Here is a 22,915-nt window from a genome sequence, read left to right on the forward strand (position 1 = left end):
GCCCCTCAGCGCACACACGCTCCCCCACGCCCCCGGCACAGACACACACGCAGAGCAGCGCGCCCTGCCCACCACACCCCTCCCCATGTCACGCCTCCCCCGCGTGCCCACGCAGGCCCTGTCCCCCGGTGCACCCACACCTCCTCAGCGTGTCCTGCCCCCGCACACGCACACCGCCGCCGTGTCACACACACGCACACGTGCCGCACCCCCCCCGGCGTGCCAGGCCTCCCGCACGCTCGTGCTCGTGCACCCTGGCGCGTCACGCCGTGCCCCCACGCGCGGCCCCACCTGCTCTCCGCGCGCTCCTCGCGGGGCCCGACCTCCATCCCGGGCGCGCGCAGCCCCGCCGCCGCCGCCGTCGCCGCCCGCTGCCCGCTGCCGCGACACCGTCACGTGGGGGCGAGCGCCCGCCCCGCCCCGCCGCCGCCGCGAACTACAACTCCCGGCGCGCACCGCGGCTGCCCGGCACCCTCGGCGCGGCGGGAGAACCATGGCTCCCAGCAAGCACTGCGCGCGGCCGCCCTGAGGCGAGGGCCGGGCGCCATGGCGGGCGTTTCACCTCAGTTTCCCGCCCCTGAGCTCTGCGCTGCCCTCGGCGTCCTGCGCCTTCGCGACAGCCCTGTTGCCGCCTTCAGAGAGCGAATGCCCCGTGAGTCAACGCCCTGCGTGACTAGGTGAGGAGGGAGCAACGGGCCCTCAGGTTTTCTGTCAGGTGCGGCCGCTGGCGCTGCAGCGGGGTGGGCGAGGCAGGCGGGCCCCGCTGCGGCGTCCTCCAGCCGGCCGTCAGCCCTATAGGTACATACACACAGGAGCGTGTCTTTGGCTGCTGTAGGACCCCTAAGCGATACGCTGTTCTCAGCGTGCAAATGTTGAATTGCCAGTCGGGTTAATGTCAGCCCTCTGAGTAGTGCGTTTGTGCTGGGGTTTAGCTGCACCACAGTGTAAAACCACAATAATTGCCGAGATAACCACTCACGAAATCCTGCATCAGAGGTGATGAGAAAATTGTGATGGCAAGAAAATAAACAATGTGTCCCTGAGAGACAGCTCATGCATTGAACATACCAGCAGAGACAGAGAAACAGAAAGAGGTCTCTGTTCTATTGCCCACTGTAAAGAGGATGTGAAAAATATTGCAGAACTATATGTACTTCCCACTTAAAAGCAGTGAAATGAAACTTGAAAAAGTGATGCTGCTGCCATCAGACTGAGAACAGTCAATGACAAATTATTATAGGAGACAAAACCCACGTACGTCTCTGGAGTTGTCTGATGCCTCAGAAACCAAAGGTAGTCATTTGCATAGTGGAAACTTCCTGTAACTGTTACTTTTAATGATAAATATATGCTGCATACATGAAGATGCACCCCTTCACCTGACACTTTCTGTGTGGCTTATTTTACCAGTACAGTACCTCAGCGGCATTTGGGGGAACAGGGTTCTATACTGCTACGCTTAAAGCAGTAACAACAACAAAACATTTTTCAGAAGGCAATTAAGAGACTAGGACTCCCCATACATAGTAATTGTATACAAGTGTGGAACAACAACTTCCAGCATGGTTGTCAGTCAGGCAGAAATTTTCTTGCATAGAGCCTACGGCACTGATGGCGCAGGTTGAAAACACTGGCTGTACATGGCATGTTTGGTATCAGGGCATCAGACTATGTGTTACTCTCACAGTAAAAATATTGGAGAAAATCAAGTCATTAAGACTATTGTGATCATCGTTAGATGATCACGCCTGGTGAAATGGAGCATGCAGATGAAGCTGACAAATCTAATTTAGCTCCTAAATCAGGAATTACAAGATTCTTCTAGCTCCACAAGTCAGAAATAGCCTGGATGTTGCTTAACAGTGATTTTTAAAATTTCTTTTCTTCAGAAAAATCTCTCCTTTTCCCCTGCTTCATTATGTTGTTTTGCATATGTTACTTACAGACACTGTTTACTTAACTATTGTCAATGCACATGTCAATTTAGAGAGCATATAAAAAAATCATTCCGTCAAAAATAAGCCTGATCACACAGAGCCTATAGTCATACACAGATGTGTTAGCTTCTGGGACTGCGCTGAGACTAAACTGGAGATTAATCCTCCAGTGTAAAATTTGAGGAGTGCCAATAGAGGTCAAGAATTTTAAATGTATGAAAGCATATATGAACCCTTTTGCTGAACAGTACCAGAATTTGAAACCTCACAGACCCAATTGCTGTTTGGGGAAGATTTGGGTGACATAAAGTCAGTTACCGACTCAATGTAATTTCTTTACTTATTCAAAGTACCTCACAGAGAAGGCAGAAATGGAAGTTACTGGTAGATGCCGGACAATTTCATGTTAGGAATAAGAAGCTATTTTTCATAGGGGTAGTGCCTGTGCCCCTAGGGAAGCAGAGACCTCCTTTGGAAGATGCACTTGAATAGCTCACCTGTTTCTGGGATCAATGCAGGTGTCATATTCCACAGCTCACGACATACAGCTTGGACTAGACAGTCCCCTCTGGCTTTAACTCTATGAGTGCATTTAGTACCTGATTCTTTGGGTATGGCTTCTGCTTGGTAATTTTAACACCTCCTCCTGGGAATTTCAGCCAGGATGTTCAGCAGGTAACATCTAGTCTGCAATTCCTCCACAATGTACTGTGACAACAGGGGTTACTGGGCAGCCAAGCCGTGAAGTCTCATGTTTGTGAGGAGACAGCTGGTGCTCAGGAAGAGTCTGGGAAAGGCCCAGAAAAGAACCAGCCCCAAAACTTACGACAGCCTGTGGATGCTTTACATCCTGTCTTCTTACAGTGGATACAAACTCAGCAGGGCTGCAGTCATACAGTACTTTACACAGTTAAAGTACTAGTTCTTTATAACTGTCAATACCACGTGGAAGCTTTGTCATTTGGCTAGATGCTGACACAATCCTGAGAGCCAGACAGAAAACCAAGAGCTGAGGTTTGCATGGTTGCCTTCATGATCCCCACGGCATTCTAGCCATTTTGAACACAGAAGAAAAATATACTTCAGCATCAGAACTTTTGCCTGGTTTTCTGTTGTGCTAAGCAGCAGACAGCTGGTGTCCTGTTTGGATAATAAATGCAAGCCATGGATGTGGTACAATCTGGATTTTGTCTGATTTCCACCTGTCACGAGGGCAGGCAGCATCTGCCACCTTTGCAGTTAGCATATTTGTTTTGGGTAAACAGAGTGTTTGTTTATCAGTGTGACACAGTCACCAGATGGAGCTGCACCCTATAGCATCGCAGGAATTGGGTTTAAAGTTTTTTTTTAAAAATACGTCTTTTATTTGACACCTCTATTATTAGTGTTTATTGGTCATCTGGCAATAGCATCTTCCCTTCAGAAATGTAGCCTTACTTCCAGTCCCACTTGTCATCAATCACTTGTCATCAAATCCCACTTGTCATCTGGAGGAAAATGCACAAATTTTTAAATCTGTGGCTTCAAGACTCCATGTCTGAACTTAAGCTGCGCACGGAGAACAGAGAGAAGAAAATGGGGTGGAACTCACAGCCTCCAGCCCTGCAGTCACGAGCTGCTCCTCCTCAGACGAAGGGAAAATCTCTCACTAGCTGAAAATGTCCTATGACAATAACTCAGCCATTCTCTTCTAGACAATAGAAAGCAGCAAGAGGAACATCCAGAAGCACGTTACTGGCCTTATTTTAAAGGGAAGAGATGAGTAAAGAGTGTAAATGGAGAGAACAAGGCCTTGTCAACAGTCTGTAGTACAGGACAGAGCAGAGGCCAGAAAGCCTCAACTCTCTCCTCTCATTCTTGCTTTTCACAATAATACTCCTAGAAAGATCTCCGACGCTGCCGTTAAGGGGCAAAGGCCTGTACAGCATTTAGTCCAGCACGGAAGGGCAGAACTGTGCCAGGGATTACGCGCACGAGGAGTTAGTTGTGTATTGGGTACTTAGGATATCGCGTTTGCCACGGACTATTTATTTTAGCAAATGAGCATATGGAGTACGTAGGCAGTTAATGAAATGTGGGAGTGTTCCTACTGCAAGGAGAAGGTTGAGCGTGAGGTCGTGCGTGTGGAAATATTTATTCCTGCCCAAGGGCATTCGCAACGTAGTCCCTGGAGTCTCGGTACGGAGCTCCCCCTTTCTGGCGGCAGTCAGTTAAACCCTGAAACAAGCTATCCTTTGGTCACGTTGCAATGCCTACTGAAGGCCAAGGGCGAGGGAAGTCAAAGTTTGAATGGCAGCCTCAGCACGGCTCCCGGGGAACACTCGGGGAGATGTGGGCAGTAACGGCCGGTGACTGTTGTGAGTGGGGGAAACGGGTACGGATTTTCCTTTCAGCATTTACTGCCTGGTTTCTGAAGGAAGTCCAGCCTCTGCGATCGTGTCGTCTGCCCATCTGCTCCCTCCTTTAACTATCTCTGGAACTCAGTCACCAATTTCAACCAACTATGAGCAAGATGTAGAGTTTTCAAAGATAATTACCATCCCTTAAATTTAATAAAGAGAGTGCTGAACAAAGGAAGGAAGTGCCGCTGTGTAAAAAAGAGGTAGATCCCAGCTCTGTTACAACTCATTTAGCAGCAGCCAGCTGACCACTAGGTATGTGTGTACTGTTGACCCACCACCACCACACACAGCTCCAAAGAATGCAAATATACAGGGGGGGAAAAAGGGCTTCACTAGATTTCTTGTTCAAAAAACAAGTTGCTAACTTCTCTTCTGAATTTCTGAATCATGTGATTCTGACCAAAAGCTGGAGAAGATAACAACTCTGAAAAGGACCCAAAGAAAACAAAACGTCAGTAGTCATAATGTTCTGTTTTTAAGTGGTAATTTTAAGCCTAACATGGCATTTTGAAATAGGAACCTGGTTTGAACTCTGCTGTTGGACGTTTGGAGACATAATTCTGCTCGAAACTAGCCTGCGTTGGTTTGGCTGTTTACAGAACAGGTTATTTCTCTCAATTGCACTGGGGTCGCAGGCGAAGGCATCTCGCGTTCAGCTTCTCAGCTGAACGCCCCTCCCCTGCCCTGCAACACCTCAGCACCCCATCGGCTCTCCGACCAGCCCATGACTTCACACCCTGCGGCACAACTGCTCTGTCCCCCAAGCCCCCGGCCGCACCGGCGCCCCGCCACCAGCGGCCCTGCTTCCCGGCGCCCCCCCGCCACTCCCCGGCCCCAGGCCCCCCGGCGCCCCAGGCCGATGTGGCCGGGAGGCCCTCACCCTTCCCAAGGACGCCCGCTGTTCCTGGAGAAGCCCTCCTGCAAGCGGCCTCCAGACGGCTCGGCCGCCCGCACCCAGCCGGGTTACCTGCGGGCCCCGCCATCGCCACCCGCCGGGCCCGAGGCCGCCCTGCGCCCAGGCGCGGCGCTCCCACCGCCCGCTGCACCCCGAGGCCGCCCCCCGGCCCTGGCTCCGAGGGGAGCGGGCAGCGGGGGCCCACCCCGCGGCACCCCGGCGGCCGCTGGGGTGGGCCGCGGCAGTGCCGGCGCCGGGGAGTGCAGCTCCAAAGGCGACGCGGGGGGACAGGGCCGGGACGCCCCCCGCCCGGACACCCCCCCCCCCGCTGTACCTGCTCCTCCCGGCCGGCAGGGGGCGGCGCGCCAGTTCCCGAGCAGGAGGGGGTGGAAGAGGGTGGGCAGCTCTTCTCGTCGGCGCAGGCGTCTGCTGCCAGGGCTAGCGAGAGGTTACTGCGCATGCGCGAGCTGCCGGCGCCTGGCGGGGGCGGGCTGCGGCGCATGCGCGGCCGCACCCTGCGCATGCGTGCAGCGCGCTGGCCGAGGCGGTGAGGGGAGGCGGCGGTGGTCCTGCGGGCAGCCATGAGCGGGTTCGGGGCTGCGGCGCCGCTTTCGGGCTCCTCGGCTGCGGCGGGGGCCCGGAACGGCAGCAGCGACAGCCTGGAGAAGATCGACATGTCCCTCGGTGAGGAGAGCGCCTGGGGCCCGCCGCTGTGGGGGAGAGGGTGGAGGGGCGCAGGCTGAACCAAGCGCTCGGGCCGGGGGCGCGGAGCGAACCAACGGGCTTTACCGGGCACCGGCGCGGGCGGAACCGACGCGGGGCGCGGGGAGGCGGCCTGCGCCAAGTCGGGCGGGGGAGGGGGGGCAGGACGCTATCACAGCTAGAGTGCGGCGGGGGGGGGCGGAATGCGAGGCTGGCTTCGGGGGCCTGTGGGCCCGTCGTGGCGGGAACGGGAGGCGAGGCCCGGCTGTGTCCCCGGGAGCAGCGGGGCTCCCGGGGGCCTGGGCCCGGGCGGTCGCTGTGCCTGGCTAGGGAGGAGCCGGGTTCAGCGGGGTGGGTCCTCTTTGTTCCATCTGGGTGTCCGGAGCAGGCCGAAAACTGGGGCGCTGCGTGCGTTTGGCACTAGTCGGGCCCACAGTGCCTGGGCCCTTCCCTGGGTGGCCCTCGGGGAGCGTCCCAGGGCCTCGCCTGGCGCTTGCAATTGCAGGGGCGGGGGTGGTTAGGTTGCCGCTCAGCTGGCCTTGCCTTTTTTTTCTTCTCAGGTTTGGAAGTCGGTAATGGCACGTCTCCTTTGTAACCCTTTGCAATATTTTACCAGTCAGATCAAGCGTGATGTCGTCTCTACCACGTAGTTTCCTGTGACAATCTACCCCTTTCTCCCCTGTCCTCCCATTGGCTGTGTGTGTTAGGACGTTGCACAGCCTCATTACAGATCTGCAGAGCTGTGTCTCTTGAGTGTATCTGAGAAAGTGACATCCACGCTATGTATGTTTCAGAGAGGTATCTCAGAGTAGTTCTGTCTTGGTCCTGTGCACTGAGTCCCCTTAGCAGTTGGGGACACATTTGGTGCATTCCTGGAGTGTGTCTTCCAGTTTAGTTTTATCCCAAAAAAATTGGTTTTGTATACTGCAAGACTGCTCCATGACGCTACCAGAGCGTGGTAGCTAGGTACTATCAAGAGACTCACTTCAAAAAGCAAAATCACAATGTGAACTAGAACGTTAACGGTAGACCCAGCCTTTGTGGACCACCTTAAAGTAAGAGGATTTGTACAATTTTTCCTTCTGTAAATAATCCAGTGGAGTTCTTTGTTTTGGCAATGGACATAACTTGTGAAATGACGTTTAGAGTTTGTCTGAATGTGGAGTAGCATTAGAGCATTCATATAAATCTGTAAATCTATTTTTACTTATAGCACACTGAATCTTTGTTTCCAAGGTTACCAAGATTAATAGAGTTATTGATTCTGAGCAGCTAGTTGTATTTTCATATATTCTGATGTTTCTTGGCCAAGTTAACCTTTTGGTTAGCCACTACTACATGTCCTGGACCTTGACTGATAGCAGATTGCAAAGGACTGTTGTGATGTCATGGTGACGTTTTGTTTAAGAAACTCTTGTGAGTGGGTGTGTCCCTTAGCTTGTTCAGGTGCAAGGGTAACTTGCATGAGAACAGTGTCTTCCACGGCTACTATCCCCAAGTCAAAGCTGCGTGGTCTGGCATAAACAAAGATAAGATGCAATCCCACATCTGTCGTGATATCAAAAAAATTGACACAACATTAATCTAGGAAATCTTAAGATCTAGATCTTAACGTTGAGTATTTTTTCATATAGTAGTACAGATTAAACCTATTTTTGTTGCTAGTGTGTTATGTTGAACTCATCTGAAGGTAAGCTTCCAGTTTGATAATGTTCTCAGATTATTCTGCTGTTCTAGCTGTAGGTTTGATCTCTGATCTCAGGCAAGATAGGAGAATGCTTCAGTGTGTCTCAGCTAACAAATGTGTAAGGTCCCAGATATCCTTCATTTCTCCAAATAAGAGAATAGCTGAAACTTAAGTTCTTTTGTTTAAAAAACCTTGTAACTCTGTATGCAGCAACAGCTAACTTGCAAAAATGGGATTTAAGATGGAGCAGATGAACCGTTAAGCAAGGATCCGTGCTCTCTGAAAGTTCTGGTTTTGTATCACAGGTGCGTAGGAATGGAAGCAGCTGTTACGCAGAATTACATATTCTGCTCTAACAGTTTTGGAAGTTTTAGTTTTTGTTGAACATCACTTTATTAGTGGTGCTACGTTCAAATAATGCTCCTGGTAGAGTACTGCTCTTGGCAGTGATCGTTTCTGCTATTTTGGAGCAGTATACCATTTTGAAGTGGCTTTGGTTTCCTTTGTCGTATGAAAAGGATAGTTTGGTAATCCTTGCTCCAAGGATGATCCCTTTGGTGAAGAAGATTCTATGGAAATCAAACCCTGAATGACCTGTATCAGTATTCCTTATCCTAATAGATTTTTTTCTGAATATTCAATCATTTTTGCAGCAAAGTAAGCTGATTTTCTCTTAGCTTTATTTCAGCAGGATACAAAACATTGGATAACAATGTTGTGACTTTTGGTTTGTTTGTTTGGGTTTTTTTAAACACTGTTTTCTGTGTTCTAACCTGTCTGAGTCCATTTAAACTGTGTTAAACACAGTAACCCTGTTCCCATCTCTCCCTGACTCAAAAAAGGATGACCACATGTTTGTGGTAGCTCCCTGTTGAAACACAACATTTTTATCAGTTGTGCTCTCATGATCTAGATGCAATAAACATAATTTGACATTTTCCTTTATGGTGTTCTTGTAAACAAGCTAACAGTCAAATAAAAGCATGCCACATCTGTTGCTTTACTCTTATCTCCTGAGCCAGCTACCAGATCAGTGAAGTAAATCCAACTGGTGTGGCATGATTTGCACTTGACAGACCTGTTGTTCACTTTCCATCAGTTTACTATCTTACACATGTACTTAAACCAATTAATAATTTGTTCAGCATTGTTTCCCTGGTGTGCTGGTTTTGGCTGGGCTAGAGTTAATTTTCTTCATAGTAGCTAGTATGAGGCTATGTTTTGGATGTGTGCTGAAAACAGTGTTGATAATACAGGGATGTTTTAGTTACTGCTGAGCAGTGCTTACACAGCGCCAAGGCCTTTTCTGCTTCTCACGCCACCCCACCAGCGAGTAGGCTGGGGGTGCACAAGAAGTTGGGAGGGGACACAGCCAGGACAGCTGACCCCAACTGACCAAAGGGATATTCCATACCATATGACATCATGCTCAGCATATAAAGCTGGGGGAAGAAGAAGGAAGAGGGGGATGTTCGGAGTTATGGCATCTGTCTTCCCAAGTAACTGTTATGCATGATGGAGCCCTGCTTTCCTGGAGGTGGCTGAACACCTGCCTGCTGATGGGAAGTGGTGAATGAATTCCTTGTTTTGCTTTGCTTGCATGCATGGCTTTTGCTTTACCTATTAAACTGTCTTTATCTCAACCCACCAGTTTTCTCACTTTTACTCTTCCGATTCTCTCCCCCATCCCACTGCGGGGGGGAGCGAGTGAGTGGCTGTGTGGTGCTTAGTTGCCGGCTGGGGTTAAGGCACAACACCTGGACAACAGATAAGATGATTGCTTTGGATTCCAGATACCTGGGGAGAGAAGTCTTGCTTGCCTTTTTCCCATCATCTCAACCTCAGTGAACATATGAAGATAACTGATAGGCTGAGTTCTCTCCGTGTGATTTTTCTTAAGTAACTTAGGATGGGAGAACTAAGGCTTGAATTGACATTTTGTCTGGAATCTGCAAAGTCTGGGAGTGAGATGGGATTACTTTTTCTTTAATGGTATACAAAAACTAATGGAGTCATTCAGTTTAAAATTTAATGCTGGAATGAATGCCATGATCTTTCAAGCCTCTTGGATTTTCTGGATGTGTGCAACTGCTTCTCTTTTGCTAGGGCATTATATTATAAAGTAAGTACTGTAAGACTAACAGGGACTGGATGTTTTATAGCAATATTATTTCTGGAACCTTAACTTGTATGTGCTGGCTTTGCAAGATTAACTGGTCTGTTTCCCATGACTCCAAGCTGCTAGGGTTTTTTCTTCAGAATGAGAATTTGTCTGCAGTATGTCAAATTTTTCTTTTTATTTTCTTCTTACAGATGATATAATTAAACTGAACAAGAAAGAAGAGAGAAAGCAATATTCCCCCAAAATGAAAAGGGGGCTTCAGCAGAATCGAACTCGACAGTTCAGGACACCAGGCTCCAAGTGGGGAATCCAACAGCAGAAAGGTGTGTATGCCAAACATAATGTGGATTGCGCAGTATATTTTTTGAGCTGAAATGTAACCTAATGAAATGTATGGACTGACATGGTCAATTCAGGTGTCTTTCAAATAGTGTCATATGCAGTTTTGATTATAATTCAGTTCTTTGTGATCCATTTATGTTTGGTTTTGTTTCTGGTTCAGTGTGAGAAAGTCATTGACGTGTTTGGCCAACAGGGAGCTTAGGTGCTTGAGGGACTCTATTTGACTCAAGGAAGGATTGGCTTTCTTTCTGATTTTTTTTAAATTTATTTTAATTTTGGAAATTGTGTTGATACTTTTTCCCTTTTCAGAGATGGATAGAAGTGCTTATGCCAAAGCCTGTATATTAGGAAATGTGGAGGCCTTGCCAGAGCTCAGAGCTTTGTGCAAAAGAGCCAGCATATTAATATTTGCTAGGTAGAGTTCTCCTAGTAGGCTTCCCCAAAATAGCTGTTACTGCAGACTGTAATGCTGGCTCTGGGATATATAAATGGATAGTGCAGAATGTCTGAGTCGGCTTTTCTTGTTAAGAGCTTGGGATGCAAAGGAAGTACCGTGTCAGCCTTCTTAAGCCAATGTTTTTACAGTGGAATACAAAAGGAGGAAAAAATCATATAGGCAGGGAGTGAAGAGAGGAAAAGTGCACAATAACAGCTTTACTGTAGATTCCCTGAGTAACTGTCAGGGGTTTTTTTGATAAACAGGAGTCATATTCTAAAATAATTGCCAGGTTTTAGTCCAGTACACGGCCAGCACCTGCTTGAAGTATAGACTGGTTATGCTTACATGTAATTTTGAGAAGTACCTTTTTAGCGCTGGATGATCAAAATATGGAAAAATACTGTCTAATCAGAAAGCTTACCACCTCAATACAAGCTAATTAGGTGTTTCAGTTAATACATGCCATTTCTTGTTTAGTGGCATTCATTTAAAACAAATACACATCTGTCTGGTGTATTCACAGTGATCCCCATTTCATCTTTGTCTTGCTTAATGTTTGTTGTAGCAGCAGCTCATCATTAGCATCTTAGACACAACTGTCTTTGGGGATCAGTGGAATGTCGTGTTGCTCAGAGCTCAGGGGAGTTTTGCTTTTTATACAGACCAACGTGGCAGTGTTACTTGTGCATCTTTAGTAAATTGGTGACAGTGCAGGAAAATATTTACATCAGTCAGCCCAAGTGTAAGAATATTTGTGTAGGTGAAGAGTAAGTGAATTTGAGTAAGTGAATTTAAGTTGTAGATTATCAAACACATAGGCTTCTATGTATGACCGCAGTTGTCAAATGCAATCGTTCATGATCTAAAAGGCACAAAAGAAGCAAGTATTAGAATTTAGAATTTTAGGAGGAACTTGAGCTGCAAATATAAGACTCTAAATACAACCATCTTGGCAGTTAGTTTTCTCTCTTGGAACCTTCCCTCCTTGCCTGCCATTGTTCTAGGAAAAAGCAAACATTTTTTTGCAAAATTGCCAGATTCATGGCATGGTGAAACGTTGTGAATAGCTTTAACTGCTCCCTCCTATACAGCTCCACACATTTTCTCCCATTGAAAGCAAACCTCTTTTATATTGTTTTTTGAGCAGAAGGTACCGTTAAATAGTTCTTCTGAGCATTCTAGTTATTAGTAGCTTATGACCAATAGATTTATTGCTGCTCCATTGCCATTGAAGTTATTCTGATAAGTAGCAAATCCTCTGTTGGTTGTGGACAGCTACAGAAACCACAGATGATCAACAGCATTCCATTTCTTGTGGTTTTAGAAGTGGCTGCCAAACTCTCTGGCAAGAAGCGAGGAACTTGAGCTGGGACTCTTTTCAGCTTTTGGAGGGAGAAACAGAAAGAACAACATTGTTCATTTAAATAAAAGTTGTCCTTGGTGATACACAGAATGGAACTGCACAAAACCCTGTGCAGCCTGAGCTAACTTTAAGGTTGTTATTTATTTGAGCAGAGGTTGGTCCAGAGAGCTCGTGAGGTCACTTTCAGCCTAAGAAATCCTGTTTCTCAGCTTTTCTATTTGAAAAGAAGAGCATTTGCTAACCATCCGCAAAATGTGGGTACATAGCAGTTTCTCCATGGCAAATTTATCTAAGCTGGGTTCTGATCGATGGCTTACCTCATGTGATGGCTCCTGTCTGATGAAGAAGCACAGAGTTATTATTGATGCTGTGAAGTCAGATATGTCAAAACTAGATGTGTCTGTTGCTGTAGATCTGACTTAGTCTTAAATTTATCTTGCGGTCTGAGGTTCTAGAGGGGATGATACTTGAGGATAAAACTGAAGCGTGGTCTGTATTCATAGTGTGAAGCTAAATGGCTCCAGACAGGGTTAACCAAACCCTTGTAACTGGAGGTTTGAGATGTTTATACTTCAGACCTCAGACTTACAAGCCTTTTATATTCAAAGGCTGCTTTCAATTCTCAGTTTCATCCAGACTGCCATGCAGGCTTCTAATTGAAAACACTTAAATGTGATGTAATTCATATGCTGTTTAATATGGCTTTGTGGGCCAATTGCTGTGTTCTTTTTTCTTAAGTCATGTCTTGGGAACCACTGATCTAAAAAAATAAGCTTTGAAGTTGCTTTTTTTCCTTTTCTTTAAATTAAACTGGTAATTTAAAGTTTGCTGAATGGGTAGGGAGCTTTTTTTTTTTGGTTTGGTTTGGTTTTATATTATTCAGCACTTTGATGAAGTTCCATTTTGGAGTATTTTGGTAGTTTTCTATGCCAGAATGACTCTTAAGTTGTCCCTGTAGACATGTCAAATAACAGATTTTCAACAGAAATTAATGCAATGAACTAGAGCAAAACTGTGATCTATGTGAGCAGCTGATTATTGCTGTGCTAGGGCTTGGGCCAGACCTGCTGAAATAACTGAATGACCAAATTGTCTTCAAGGGTAGTGATAGCTTCTGCTCTAAGGCTTGAAGCGTGCAGCCAAATAAATTGTGTTGCCTGCATAGCATCTTAAAGCAATAAGCTTTTTCTTTCAATAAGTATTGTTGAACTCTTCTTGCTTGTTGCAGGTTATGGTAAAAATCGTTTGGGACGCAGAAAGAAGATAGCAGGGAAGAAGCGTTCTTACGGAGTTATAACTGGCTTGGCAGCCAAGAAAGCAATGGGTTCATGCAAAGGAATTAGTCCTCTGAACAGACAGCCGCTTAGCGAGAAGGTAATTAATGCAATTCTAGTGGTTCGTGTAAGAACAGATTAAAAAAATGAAACACAATGGCTTCAGAGCAGTGCTACTGAAGTATAAAATGGAGACATCTGGTACAACCCTTTGTTAAATTGGGGATGTGTTAGCTGAATTCTTGTTTGTTTTGAGGGGGGTGGTTAATGACTAGGTTTGAAAGGTTTTTTCATCACTTAATTGGGTTGCAAGTCATGAAGATTGAAGTACAGAAGTATGTTCTGTGCAAGTATGGAGGTAGTTACTGTATTTTTACAAGAAAAGCTCACTTATTAGGATTTCTTGTCTTTGCATTACTTTGTTACAAACCAGTGATTCAGCCGACATGCAGGTGTTAAGCACGTGCCTGTTACAAAAATGGAAGTTTTTGCAAAATACTCAACTCCATCAGTAGGCTCCCTCTTCTGTACTCCTCTGGTGCATCGTTGCCTGCTCCATCTCATTCTGTATTGTAGAATGGGGATTGCTTTTGGATTTGTGAACAAGAATAATTTTAAAGAAGTGTGGAGCATGTATTTTGTCAGTTTAGGGAGATACAGTAATCAAAAAGTAACTGCTAAACTCTGCTTCCCCCCCGATAATGAGGGGAATATAGAATTCATGAAAGTGTAGAAGATATTTTCAAATTATACTAGACTGTGAAAGGTAGGCAAAGCCAAATGTATTCTATATGCAGTTTGTAAATGGAAATTGAAGGAAAAGTGTTTGTATGTATACAGTATACATATATACTATATATATTTATTGTTTTTTAAGAATGCACAGCGGAATTATCCAGTTTTGAAAAAGAAAACAAACCTGCAAAGACAATCTGAAATGCAGAGAAAACAAACTCCAGCCCTCAGGAGGCCTGTCCTGCTAAACAGAAGGTAAAATACCAACTCTGCTTTCTGAACTCTTCTTGACAACTTTCCATAGCGAGTCTTGTTTGACAGGACTGAGTCCAAGAGAAGACAGTAGGAAGTAGTGGTAGTAATACGGTCAAGACTACCATGTGTATGAAGTTCTACAAATCTGGAAGCTGAGCATGGGACAAACGTGGTCTCAATACAAAGCCAGATATTACCATGTAGAGCACTCAGGAAGTACCTCTATTTGTGAGCGTCTGGTATTCTGCCTTCCTTTAAAACATAGGCAGCCTATATGGAAACGGCCAACGTGGATTTTGGTAGCTTTGAAGTGACAGCCGTGGTTTAGTGAACTTTATAAATAAAATCTTTGGAAGATGGCATCTTTGTGGCCTGGTGCCATCTTCAGTTTCATGGAAGCTATTGCATGTTTTATTTGTGCTGGAATTAACATGTCTGTTATAAACTGCATCTTAACTGGTCTCCGTGATGAAAATTTTCACTATGTGACTCTATTGTGGAAACTGTAAACAAACTTTCTTCATACATATCAAGACTGCTTCTTTTTTTCATCTAATCAACAGTGTTTAAAGTGCTGGAGGATACTGAGCAAAGTAAAAAGCAGAATTAATAACCATACTGTCCTGTGATGTAGGAGTGCTAGGCTTTTATGTAACAGAAGTGATTTCTCCATTTATGAGTAATGTGTTTTGTTCCTAGTAGATGAGAAGCTTATTGCAACTGAAATGTTCAGCCTCAAAGAGGCAGAATTGCAAATGTCCTTAGGGATGTATTGGGCACTTTCCTGACTTTCGTAGTAGTCTCTCTAAGATGTTATCTGTGGAGCCTTTGATAACTATATTTTAATAAATATTACAGGAATAACATGCCATCCACTTTTGCCAGAATTGGAAACAAACTAAATCAGCAGAAAGACACTCGTCAAGCAACTTTCCTGTTTAGAAGGGGCCTGAAGGTAATAAAAATTACTGAAAACAACAACAGAATTGTGCCACAGGTTCTAAGCTAACCTATAACACTGATACTAATGAATCAACTTTGAATATCAGATCTGAGTAGAAGCTTCAGGTGGACTGGGAAATAGGCACAGGTTCTTCTAGGGAAATGTACTAGTCCTCTTCAGTTACTGTAACCCATTGAGTCTTGCTTCCTGTTCCAGTGTAGCTGGACTGTTCTGAGAGGCATGGAACTTGTCACAGTGTTTGAGGGTAGTTGCAAACTATTCATTTTTCCTTTTAAAAGTAAATGTTAGAAAGCGCTGTGCAGCTTTCAAAAGTTGCCTTTGGGTGAAGGATAGACCGGAAGCATGTTTTAGGAACTGATTATGGGTTTGTTCGGGGTTTTTTTAGTTATTTTGGGGTTATTTATTTTAGTTAAGTTGTTATTTTAGTTACTTAAGGATTTTTTAGTTATTTTGAGTATGATCAAGAGAATAGAGAGTGTGCAGTGAATGATAGTGGCATTCTCGGTTTTCATTTGTGCCCTCATTCTACATCTGCCATCATCATGACTGTAAGCAGCTCCTGTCTTCCATCCACATGGATTGCAGAATTACAGACAGGATCAGGAGGAAGAAAAACAAAACCAAAGTCCTTTAAAACAGCAGTAGACTTAGTGACATATTGGATATTATGTATGTTAACGTTGATCAGATTAGGAACTAGTCAGGTTTTTCTTGTTGGCCTAGTAACATTTTGGTGTATCTTGGTAAAGTGTATGTTTGCTGACATAGTCCTCAAAAATGTTTCCATCTCTTTATTGGTAAGTTACTGTCATTGACAATTTTGTTTAAATCATTTTGTGTTCTTAAAGTAATTTATTTTCAATGTCTTACAAAGGTAATAGGATAGTTATCTTTGAAGTACCTCTGAAAGTATAACCCCATGTGTGTAGAGTGTACAAACAGCTTTAAACTTCTATTTTTGAACTTCTGTATTTCCAGCTGCTACAATGGGAATTGAAACATTATTCACATTCAGTGTCTGTATTGATGTATTTTCAGGTGCAGGCCCAAGTGCAGTCAACAGATGATCTTGATAACCAGACAGTAAAGAGAACTCGTCAGTAAGTATTTAATTTGGAAAACTTCAGTTTGGTTACTCATATGATTCTCGTTTTAGCTCTGGCTTCCTGGCTATGATAATTGAATGGGTTTCTTTTTCCCCTGTAGGCATATCAACTGAGTGACAGTGATCCTCCCCCTATTCTCAGTTATTTCTTAAATTATCTTCTAATTTAACCAGGAGGAGTTTGTTTGCATAAGATGCTTGCAGGAATTAGGGGGAAGGTGGTAGCTTCAGAGGATCAGACTAATCTCTACCACTCATGAGTATTGCGTAGACAGGAAGAAAAATTCAAATGTCAATGTTGTCCTGACCTCTCGATGTAGTTTCAATTTTATTTGATATACATATAAGCCTATGAAGCAGTTTGGAAATAAACAAGGCAGGTCACAAGGTGGACACTCAGCTCTCCCCACCACGTATTCTTCCCATACCATTCTGTGCCTGCTAGGCTCTTCGCAACTTGTTTGTTGGTAAAACAACAGGCTGAGTAAGTTTGTCCCCTCTTTGATTTGCTGTGAGGACCATTTTGGCCTCATCTGTGGCAAGGAAACTGAATGTTTTAAAAAGTAAACATTACAGTCAGTGCTGTAGTTCTGGTACACCTTGCCAGCATGTGATCTAGCACTCACCTGAATAGGTTTAGGTAATGTAAAAGATACAAGAGTCAATAGCCAAGCTTCTTGTAGATTGTTTGACTGCATGTGGTCTTGTACTGGCCTATATTCTGAAAGCTTGTACATGCTTTCCTAGCCAGTATTTTGGACACACATTTAAAGATACCCTGACTGAAGTTTCTGCAACATTTTTGCAAGTGATTTCTGTGTTTTCAAACTAGATGGCGAACTTCTACCACAAGTGGAGGGATTCTGACTGTGTCTATTGACAACCCAGGAGCAATCATAACCCCAATGTGAGTTTTCAGAAAAGTTCTGAAATGTTCTTAATGTAACTGAAATTGCTGTTCTGAGCCATTTAGCAAGTTCCTTGCAGATAGTATTTCAGGTGACCTCAAGGCGACAGCTTCTTGTGAAGGCTTTTAAATCTGGCCCCTTTCTGAGTGTTTCTGAACTATGTTTGAAGAACATCACAGCTGGGTATCACAAGGCATCTCCCAGATAGGAGCTTGATGTGGAGTGTGGAGTTGAAGAGTGGTGGGCTGGTAGATTTTCACCTTGTCTGCCTCTTCCAAATCAGACCGTATTGCAGCTGTTTTCCTCCCCTGTCTGAATGAAAATGAATGAGCGTCTAGTTGATGAGTGATGGAAGTAGTTCCTCCCTGATTCGTAAAGATACTGCTGGAGTTGTGCTTAAAGAAAGCATTGCTGTATTTGTCTTTGGGAAGTTGGTGGTACCGTTGTTTCATGAGGTGTTTTATTTTAAAAATCTCGAGTAGCTTTTTTCGTTAGTATTTTATCTGTAAGGAAGACTGTACCAATTTTTATTTTTTGTATTTATGGGAATAATTAACCGCAAATTATGCGTTTGTCAGTAGGATTGAGACATAAAAGATAAGATCACTTCCTGTCGGGACACTTGCTGTCTGATAACAATAACAAATGCTACCCTTTTATAGTTCTGCCTGACTTTTTTTACCTTCTTGAATTTGTGCCCTCCAGCTATTCAGCCAGCCTAATCAAATAGCTTGATGAAAAATTCATACCTCTATCGGCATTAAGGCTTTATTGCATAAAACACGTATTCGCTGTGTCCTTTGTAACATTCTTCTTTCACAGTTCCCAGAAATTACGATTAACTCGTACTCCTGTGCCACCGTTTCTGATGAAGAGGGACCAATCTGAAGAGAAGAAGATTCCCAAAGGGGTTCCATTGCAGTTTGATATTAATAGTGTTGGAAAACAGGTAAATGCAGTTTCTTTCCTTAACTGTGAAATAGTTTCAAGACAGATAAAAGTCAGTGAGACAGGCACTTTCCTCCTAGACTCACTAGTGACAGAAAGAGGGAACTGGTGACTACTTCTTGTTTTCACTTCCAGTTCTTCCACTAATTTGCTATGTAACGTCAAGCAAGTAACTAAACTCACTGTTCCTGTTCCTCTAGTTCATGCCCACATGCTTTAAATGGGATTTAAAATGTTGAATATTTCTAAAAGCTTTCTAGTGTTCCTGCTGTGCTTGAATCAGCAACTGTGTGTAATTCAGGGATGAGCTTCTTTCAGTTGTGTAACCTGCATGGAACCCTGACAGCTGAATTTATAAGGCAACTTTTGCTATGCGTCTAGGAAAAAAAAAAATCAAATATGAGGACGTAAAGGCTTGAAAGATGAGCAATTTTTCACAAGTTTATGAAGACAGGTGATACGGTGCAGGAATCTTAGTGCTGTCATTGAAGGAATTCTTACAGGGTGACAGAGTTAGATGCTGTTCTTGTAATCAGCTCCTTACTGCCAGCTGTAGAAAACTACATGGGGATCAGTGTATTGGTCTGCATTTGTTCCTTCCATGAATAAGCGCTATGTCAAAAATAGTTTACTACTATATTGTAATATTAATTGAGCTTTTGGACTCCAGTCTACTGCCTCAGCTGGATGGACTGGAAAGCAACCTACATTAACACGGTTAAAATGCTGCATTTGTTGAAGTTGCATAGAATCTGTGTGGGGAAATGAGTGTAGTGAAAGTTCCCTTTTTCAATCTGTCTGTCCTCAGTTTAACTTAGGATATTTTGAGTAGACTTTCAATCTTGGCATTGTGTACCATGTGTTCTTAATGAATTCTGAGAAATGCTAGCTTTTGATGTATAGTCCAATCTGATTTTTAAATGGTGTGGGAAATGATGAAATCAGATTAAACTTTTTTTTTTTTTTAATCTAAGTGAGGCAATTAAGAAGTCAAGTGATGATACAGAATAAGGAAAAAATTATTCTTGTCTCCATTACTTTGATTAAATTAACCTAACATCCTTTATGTTTGTGGTGAAATGGCTTTATTTTTCAGACAGGGATGACGTTGAATGAACGTTTTGGGATCCTAAAGGAACAAAGAACAGCGCTGTCTCAGAACAAAGGAAGCCGTTTTGTAACAGTGGGCTAACCTGACAGATGGACTTGAGCACCAATCCCACCTACCTAAGAAACTGAGATAAAAGTGGGCAGAAGAATACAGCATACGTCACTGAAATTCTCCAGACTTCTTGCTAAGATGGTGGCAGAGCTATCTATCTTTATTACATCTACTTTGAATGGTAAAAGACATGATGCCCTGAAGCGGGGGAAAGTGGGGAAAGTGATCCACTGGAGTGGCACCATCACCTGGTTGGAAAAGATTCTGTTGCCCAGCTGATGACAGACACTGATTTTGGTTCATCTTGCAACCAAAACACAAACACAAATTTTAAAAGTTGTTCTTTTTGTTTAGGAGTGCTCAGTATCTGTTCTTTGACCCCTCTGTTATGGTAAAGATTGTGTGTTTCATTACAAACCCCATTTTAGGGTTTTTTAGGGACTGCCTATGAACTTTCCTTTGGACTGCAGTTTGGCACAGAGCCTCAGTCCATGAATACTTTGGTAGTGATGTAGCGGCATTTTTCATGGGAGCATTGGTTGTACTTCTTTGTGCTTTTGAAGTTCAGTTTTTTTCCTTTCTTGAAAACTAAATGTTTTGCATCCTCACTTTCACAAATAAAGCTGTTAGCTGCGACCCAAAATACGTAATTGGGATGGAGACTATTCTACTCTTATCCTTAAAAGTGGTCCAGATCATATTGGAGGAATACTGCACAGGCAGTATGAGAGCAATTTATATTGCAAATAGCTCAAGTTCATCATCCTCCTCTGTAAATGGAGTATGTCTGTCTCCTATTTTTTCTTAAACTTTTGCTTTCTATTTCTTTTTGTAAGTTGGTTTTTTTTTTTCACAAACTTAATGCAATAACTTTACATTTTTGAATAATTTCATAGGAATAAATACAACAGTTCACAAGAACGTCAGTGGTATGGTAGAGTTCCTTACCCTCCCAGACAAAGGATTCTCATCTTGCATACGTTGCCCCAGAGGGTTTTCTCTGGCTCTTACAAATAGCCAGAGGCAAGCAATCTAATGGCACTTGTTTGTATATACCAAAGAGAGGTAAGATGTGAAGCTGATCAGAAGTGGTCAGACATCTTGAAATTGGCTGAAACTGTGGAATGTTGCTGGAAGAAAGCCCTCAGTTTGCCAGCATGTGTAAGGCATTAAGCAGGACCATGTAGTCACTTGCTTTAAGCTTAGCTTTGTGCATCAGAATCTGCAGGATGGTAACAGCTGGGGCATCCTCAATGTGAATTTATATGATCCCTAAAACTGAGGCACCTGTTCAGAATTGCTTCCAGACCAGGAACTGATGAACTTAACACTGTTCTATAGGAATGAGATTTAGGTACAGTCAGGTAAAAGAATGATTAGCTTGCTGCATCCAGAAATGTTTATGGTGTTTGAAGTGGGTTTAATTCCTTTTATTGTTATTGAAAAATTTACATTTGACTTCTTACAGAGTTGGTTTCCTTGTGTTTTTATCTCAAATTCCAAGTTAACTAGCATTTACCGGGAACTTCAACGTTGAAGAGCATTTGACAGTAGAAGGGCTTTTGTTTGTATAGCAGTTTTAAAGTCAGAGTGCATCCTGATGCTATATAGTACTTAAACCCTTATTTTTAATGTTGAAAAATATACCTTAGCAGAAGTAAACTAAACGTAATGGTGTTAAGGTTTTTTTCTTAATTACTAGTAGGAAATTTTTTTTGGAAGAAATGTCCCACTGTTAGAATTTGAGTAGATAAAGTGTTGTCAGTCATCCTGTTTCAGTGTATACATTTTCCATGTGCCAGGATGCAACAAAAAAATTCTTTTGCATCAACATAGATGCAAAACATTGATGCAATGCATCAAAAAAATGCTAGTTTGTATTTAATGAGAAGATGCTTTACACTGTACCTTTTGGTATTTTTTGGAGAAGTTATTACATTTGATCTATTCTGAAGCTGTTAATTTTTTTTTTTAAATAAAAAGTTACAGGTTTCGTACTGTCTTGTTCCTGTTATAACCACCTGGGCAATATATTGGCTATGTGAATTTTCTGATATCCTTCAAGGGGTTCTTAATGATTAAATTCTTATTAAATGTTCTGAAGAATATACCAAAACGCAGCCTAATTTAAAGAGGGCTTGCATTCATTGCCCAGCTTAATATCCTGAAAATTAAGCACTTCTTGGAGTGGCACTGTATAAGCTTACTTGCATTTAAATGTGTCCGCTATTACTGTATTTTTCAGCAGCACTGTCTAATTTAGTGGCTTGGTGTGTTTATAGTACCAGATCCCTTAATCTGTCAGCCCAAGCACTGGTTTTCACGCTGCTGTGACATGTCTCGCTAGCGAGAAGTTGCTGTAATCTAAACCTTGTATTACAGGATCAGCGTGAACACCCTGATAAATGACCACGGTCGTGTTTTTTAGTGCGATGCTGGCAGGAGGCTTGCATAAGCAGGGGCAGCGCTGCTATTAATTGGTGGTGCAGGAAAAAAATACTGCCTGTAAGTATATTTGATAAGGTGTTGAGTATGGTGAGTGCCTTGGCACCTGACTATCAACAGTCTTTGTTCTTCGTTACCAGCTCAAGTCTGAACGGTTGCCAGCTTCAGGCAGCGTTCAGACACGCAACGGTTCCAGCGTCAGCAGCTGATCGGTGCTTTCCGAGAGCAAGACTGGCATTTATTTGGAAGTTGCAAAGAGTGCAACCTTTTAAGGATTGATGACATCAAGGAAAAAAACATAAAGCACCTGGTAGTTTTCCCACCTAGTTCAGATAAGTGCGTTCTCTCCTTGGTTTCCTGCACCCAGCAGCGGTGAGCAGAGCTCACCCAAAAGCCAACCTGCACTGAACAGCCGGTGTGCTATCCCACCCTGGTGGGTGAACTAGAATTTTGCTGAATTTCAGAAGGTGCACAGGCACTACAGCCATGTTCAAAGGGAGGTGGGCACCCTCGCACGCCAGATACCCCAGGCGAGTGGAAAAATCAGACCCGAAAAGACGATGTTTCGGGGCATTTTTACGAGGTGCCCTGCGCCTTCCCTGTACCAGCACGCAGGGGGCTGCGCATGCGCAGTGCACGCCCTGTCAAGGCTGGCGCATGCGCACTCCCTGCCGGTCCCTGGGCTTCCCCGCACCTGCGCAGTGGCGCGCGAAGCCGGAGCAGCAGCAGCGGCGGCGGCGGGCTGCGGCGGGGGGGAAATGGCGGCCGCGGTGCTGGCGGCGCCGGAGGGCGGCTCTGCCGTGATAGCGGCGGGGAACGCGGCGGCTTGTCCTCCGCCACCTGGTCCCTCAGGTCCGGGTTCGTGGAGCCGCTCCTTGGACCGAGCCTTAGAAGAAGCGGCGGCCAGCGGTACCCTCAGTTTGAGCGGCAGGAAGCTCCGCGACTACCCGCGGGCCAGCGCCGCCAACCACGACCTCAGCGACACCACCCAGGCCGGTGAGGGACGCGGCGTTGAGGAGAGGAGGGGGAGACAGTGGGGAAGAGGGGGGTAGGGGAAGCGCCTTGCCCTGCCCTCGCAAGCGCCTCAGGGCTGGGGGTAGCCGGTGTGGCGGGGCCTGGCGGCTCTCCATCAGAGAGGGCTTGGGGGGGGGCTGGCTGTTCTCCCCCCCACACACACACCCCCCTCAGGGGGGCGGGGGGGGGGAGGGGGGGAAGGACAGCCAGCTCGCC

General features: G+C 44.6%; 2 protein-coding genes across 3 annotated transcripts in view; both read left to right on the forward strand.

Moving 5' to 3' along the window:
• The first annotated feature begins 649 nt into the window (after window positions 1-649).
• Window positions 650-21,233, forward strand: FYTTD1 (forty-two-three domain containing 1). Of its 2 annotated transcripts, none has more exons than XM_050902281.1 (9): window positions 650-677; window positions 9,937-10,068; window positions 13,118-13,263; window positions 14,041-14,153; window positions 15,012-15,108; window positions 16,156-16,217; window positions 17,055-17,129; window positions 17,953-18,079; window positions 19,175-21,233. In XM_050902281.1, exons 2-9 carry the CDS (start codon window positions 9,990-9,992, stop codon window positions 19,268-19,270), a joined length of 795 nt encoding a protein of 264 aa, XP_050758238.1. In that variant the 5' UTR covers window positions 650-677; window positions 9,937-9,989; the 3' UTR covers window positions 19,271-21,233. The 2 variants fall into 2 exon arrangements, with proteins under 2 accessions (XP_050758238.1, XP_050758237.1); XM_050902280.1 differs by lacking the exon at window positions 650-677 and adding an exon at window positions 5,816-5,918.
• Window positions 21,234-22,443: 1,210 nt separating this feature from the next.
• Window positions 22,444-22,915, forward strand: part of LRCH3 (leucine rich repeats and calponin homology domain containing 3) — a 64,067-nt gene continuing 63,595 nt past the window's right edge. The window contains exon 1 of the mRNA XM_050902470.1: window positions 22,444-22,681. Coding sequence (XP_050758427.1) covers window positions 22,444-22,681 — 238 coding nt within the window. The remainder of the gene's footprint in view (window positions 22,682-22,915) is intronic.

The sequence above is a fragment of the Gymnogyps californianus genome, chromosome 10 (assembly GCF_018139145.2).
Source record: "Gymnogyps californianus isolate 813 chromosome 10, ASM1813914v2, whole genome shotgun sequence".
NCBI lineage: Eukaryota > Metazoa > Chordata > Aves > Accipitriformes > Cathartidae > Gymnogyps > Gymnogyps californianus.

Bases quoted from the DNA above. Each gene is read 5' to 3' on its own strand.
- FYTTD1 (XM_050902280.1), top strand. From the start codon at position 5,816: ATGAGCGGGTTCGGGGCTGCGGCGCCGCTTTCGGGCTCCTCGGCTGCG. The intron at 5,919-9,936 runs GTGAGGAGAGCG...TTCTTCTTACAG, and splicing joins GAAGATCGACATGTCCCTCG to ATGATATAATTAAACTGAAC. The intron at 16,218-17,054 runs GTAAGTATTTAA...TTTTCAAACTAG, and splicing joins ACAGTAAAGAGAACTCGTCA to ATGGCGAACTTCTACCACAA.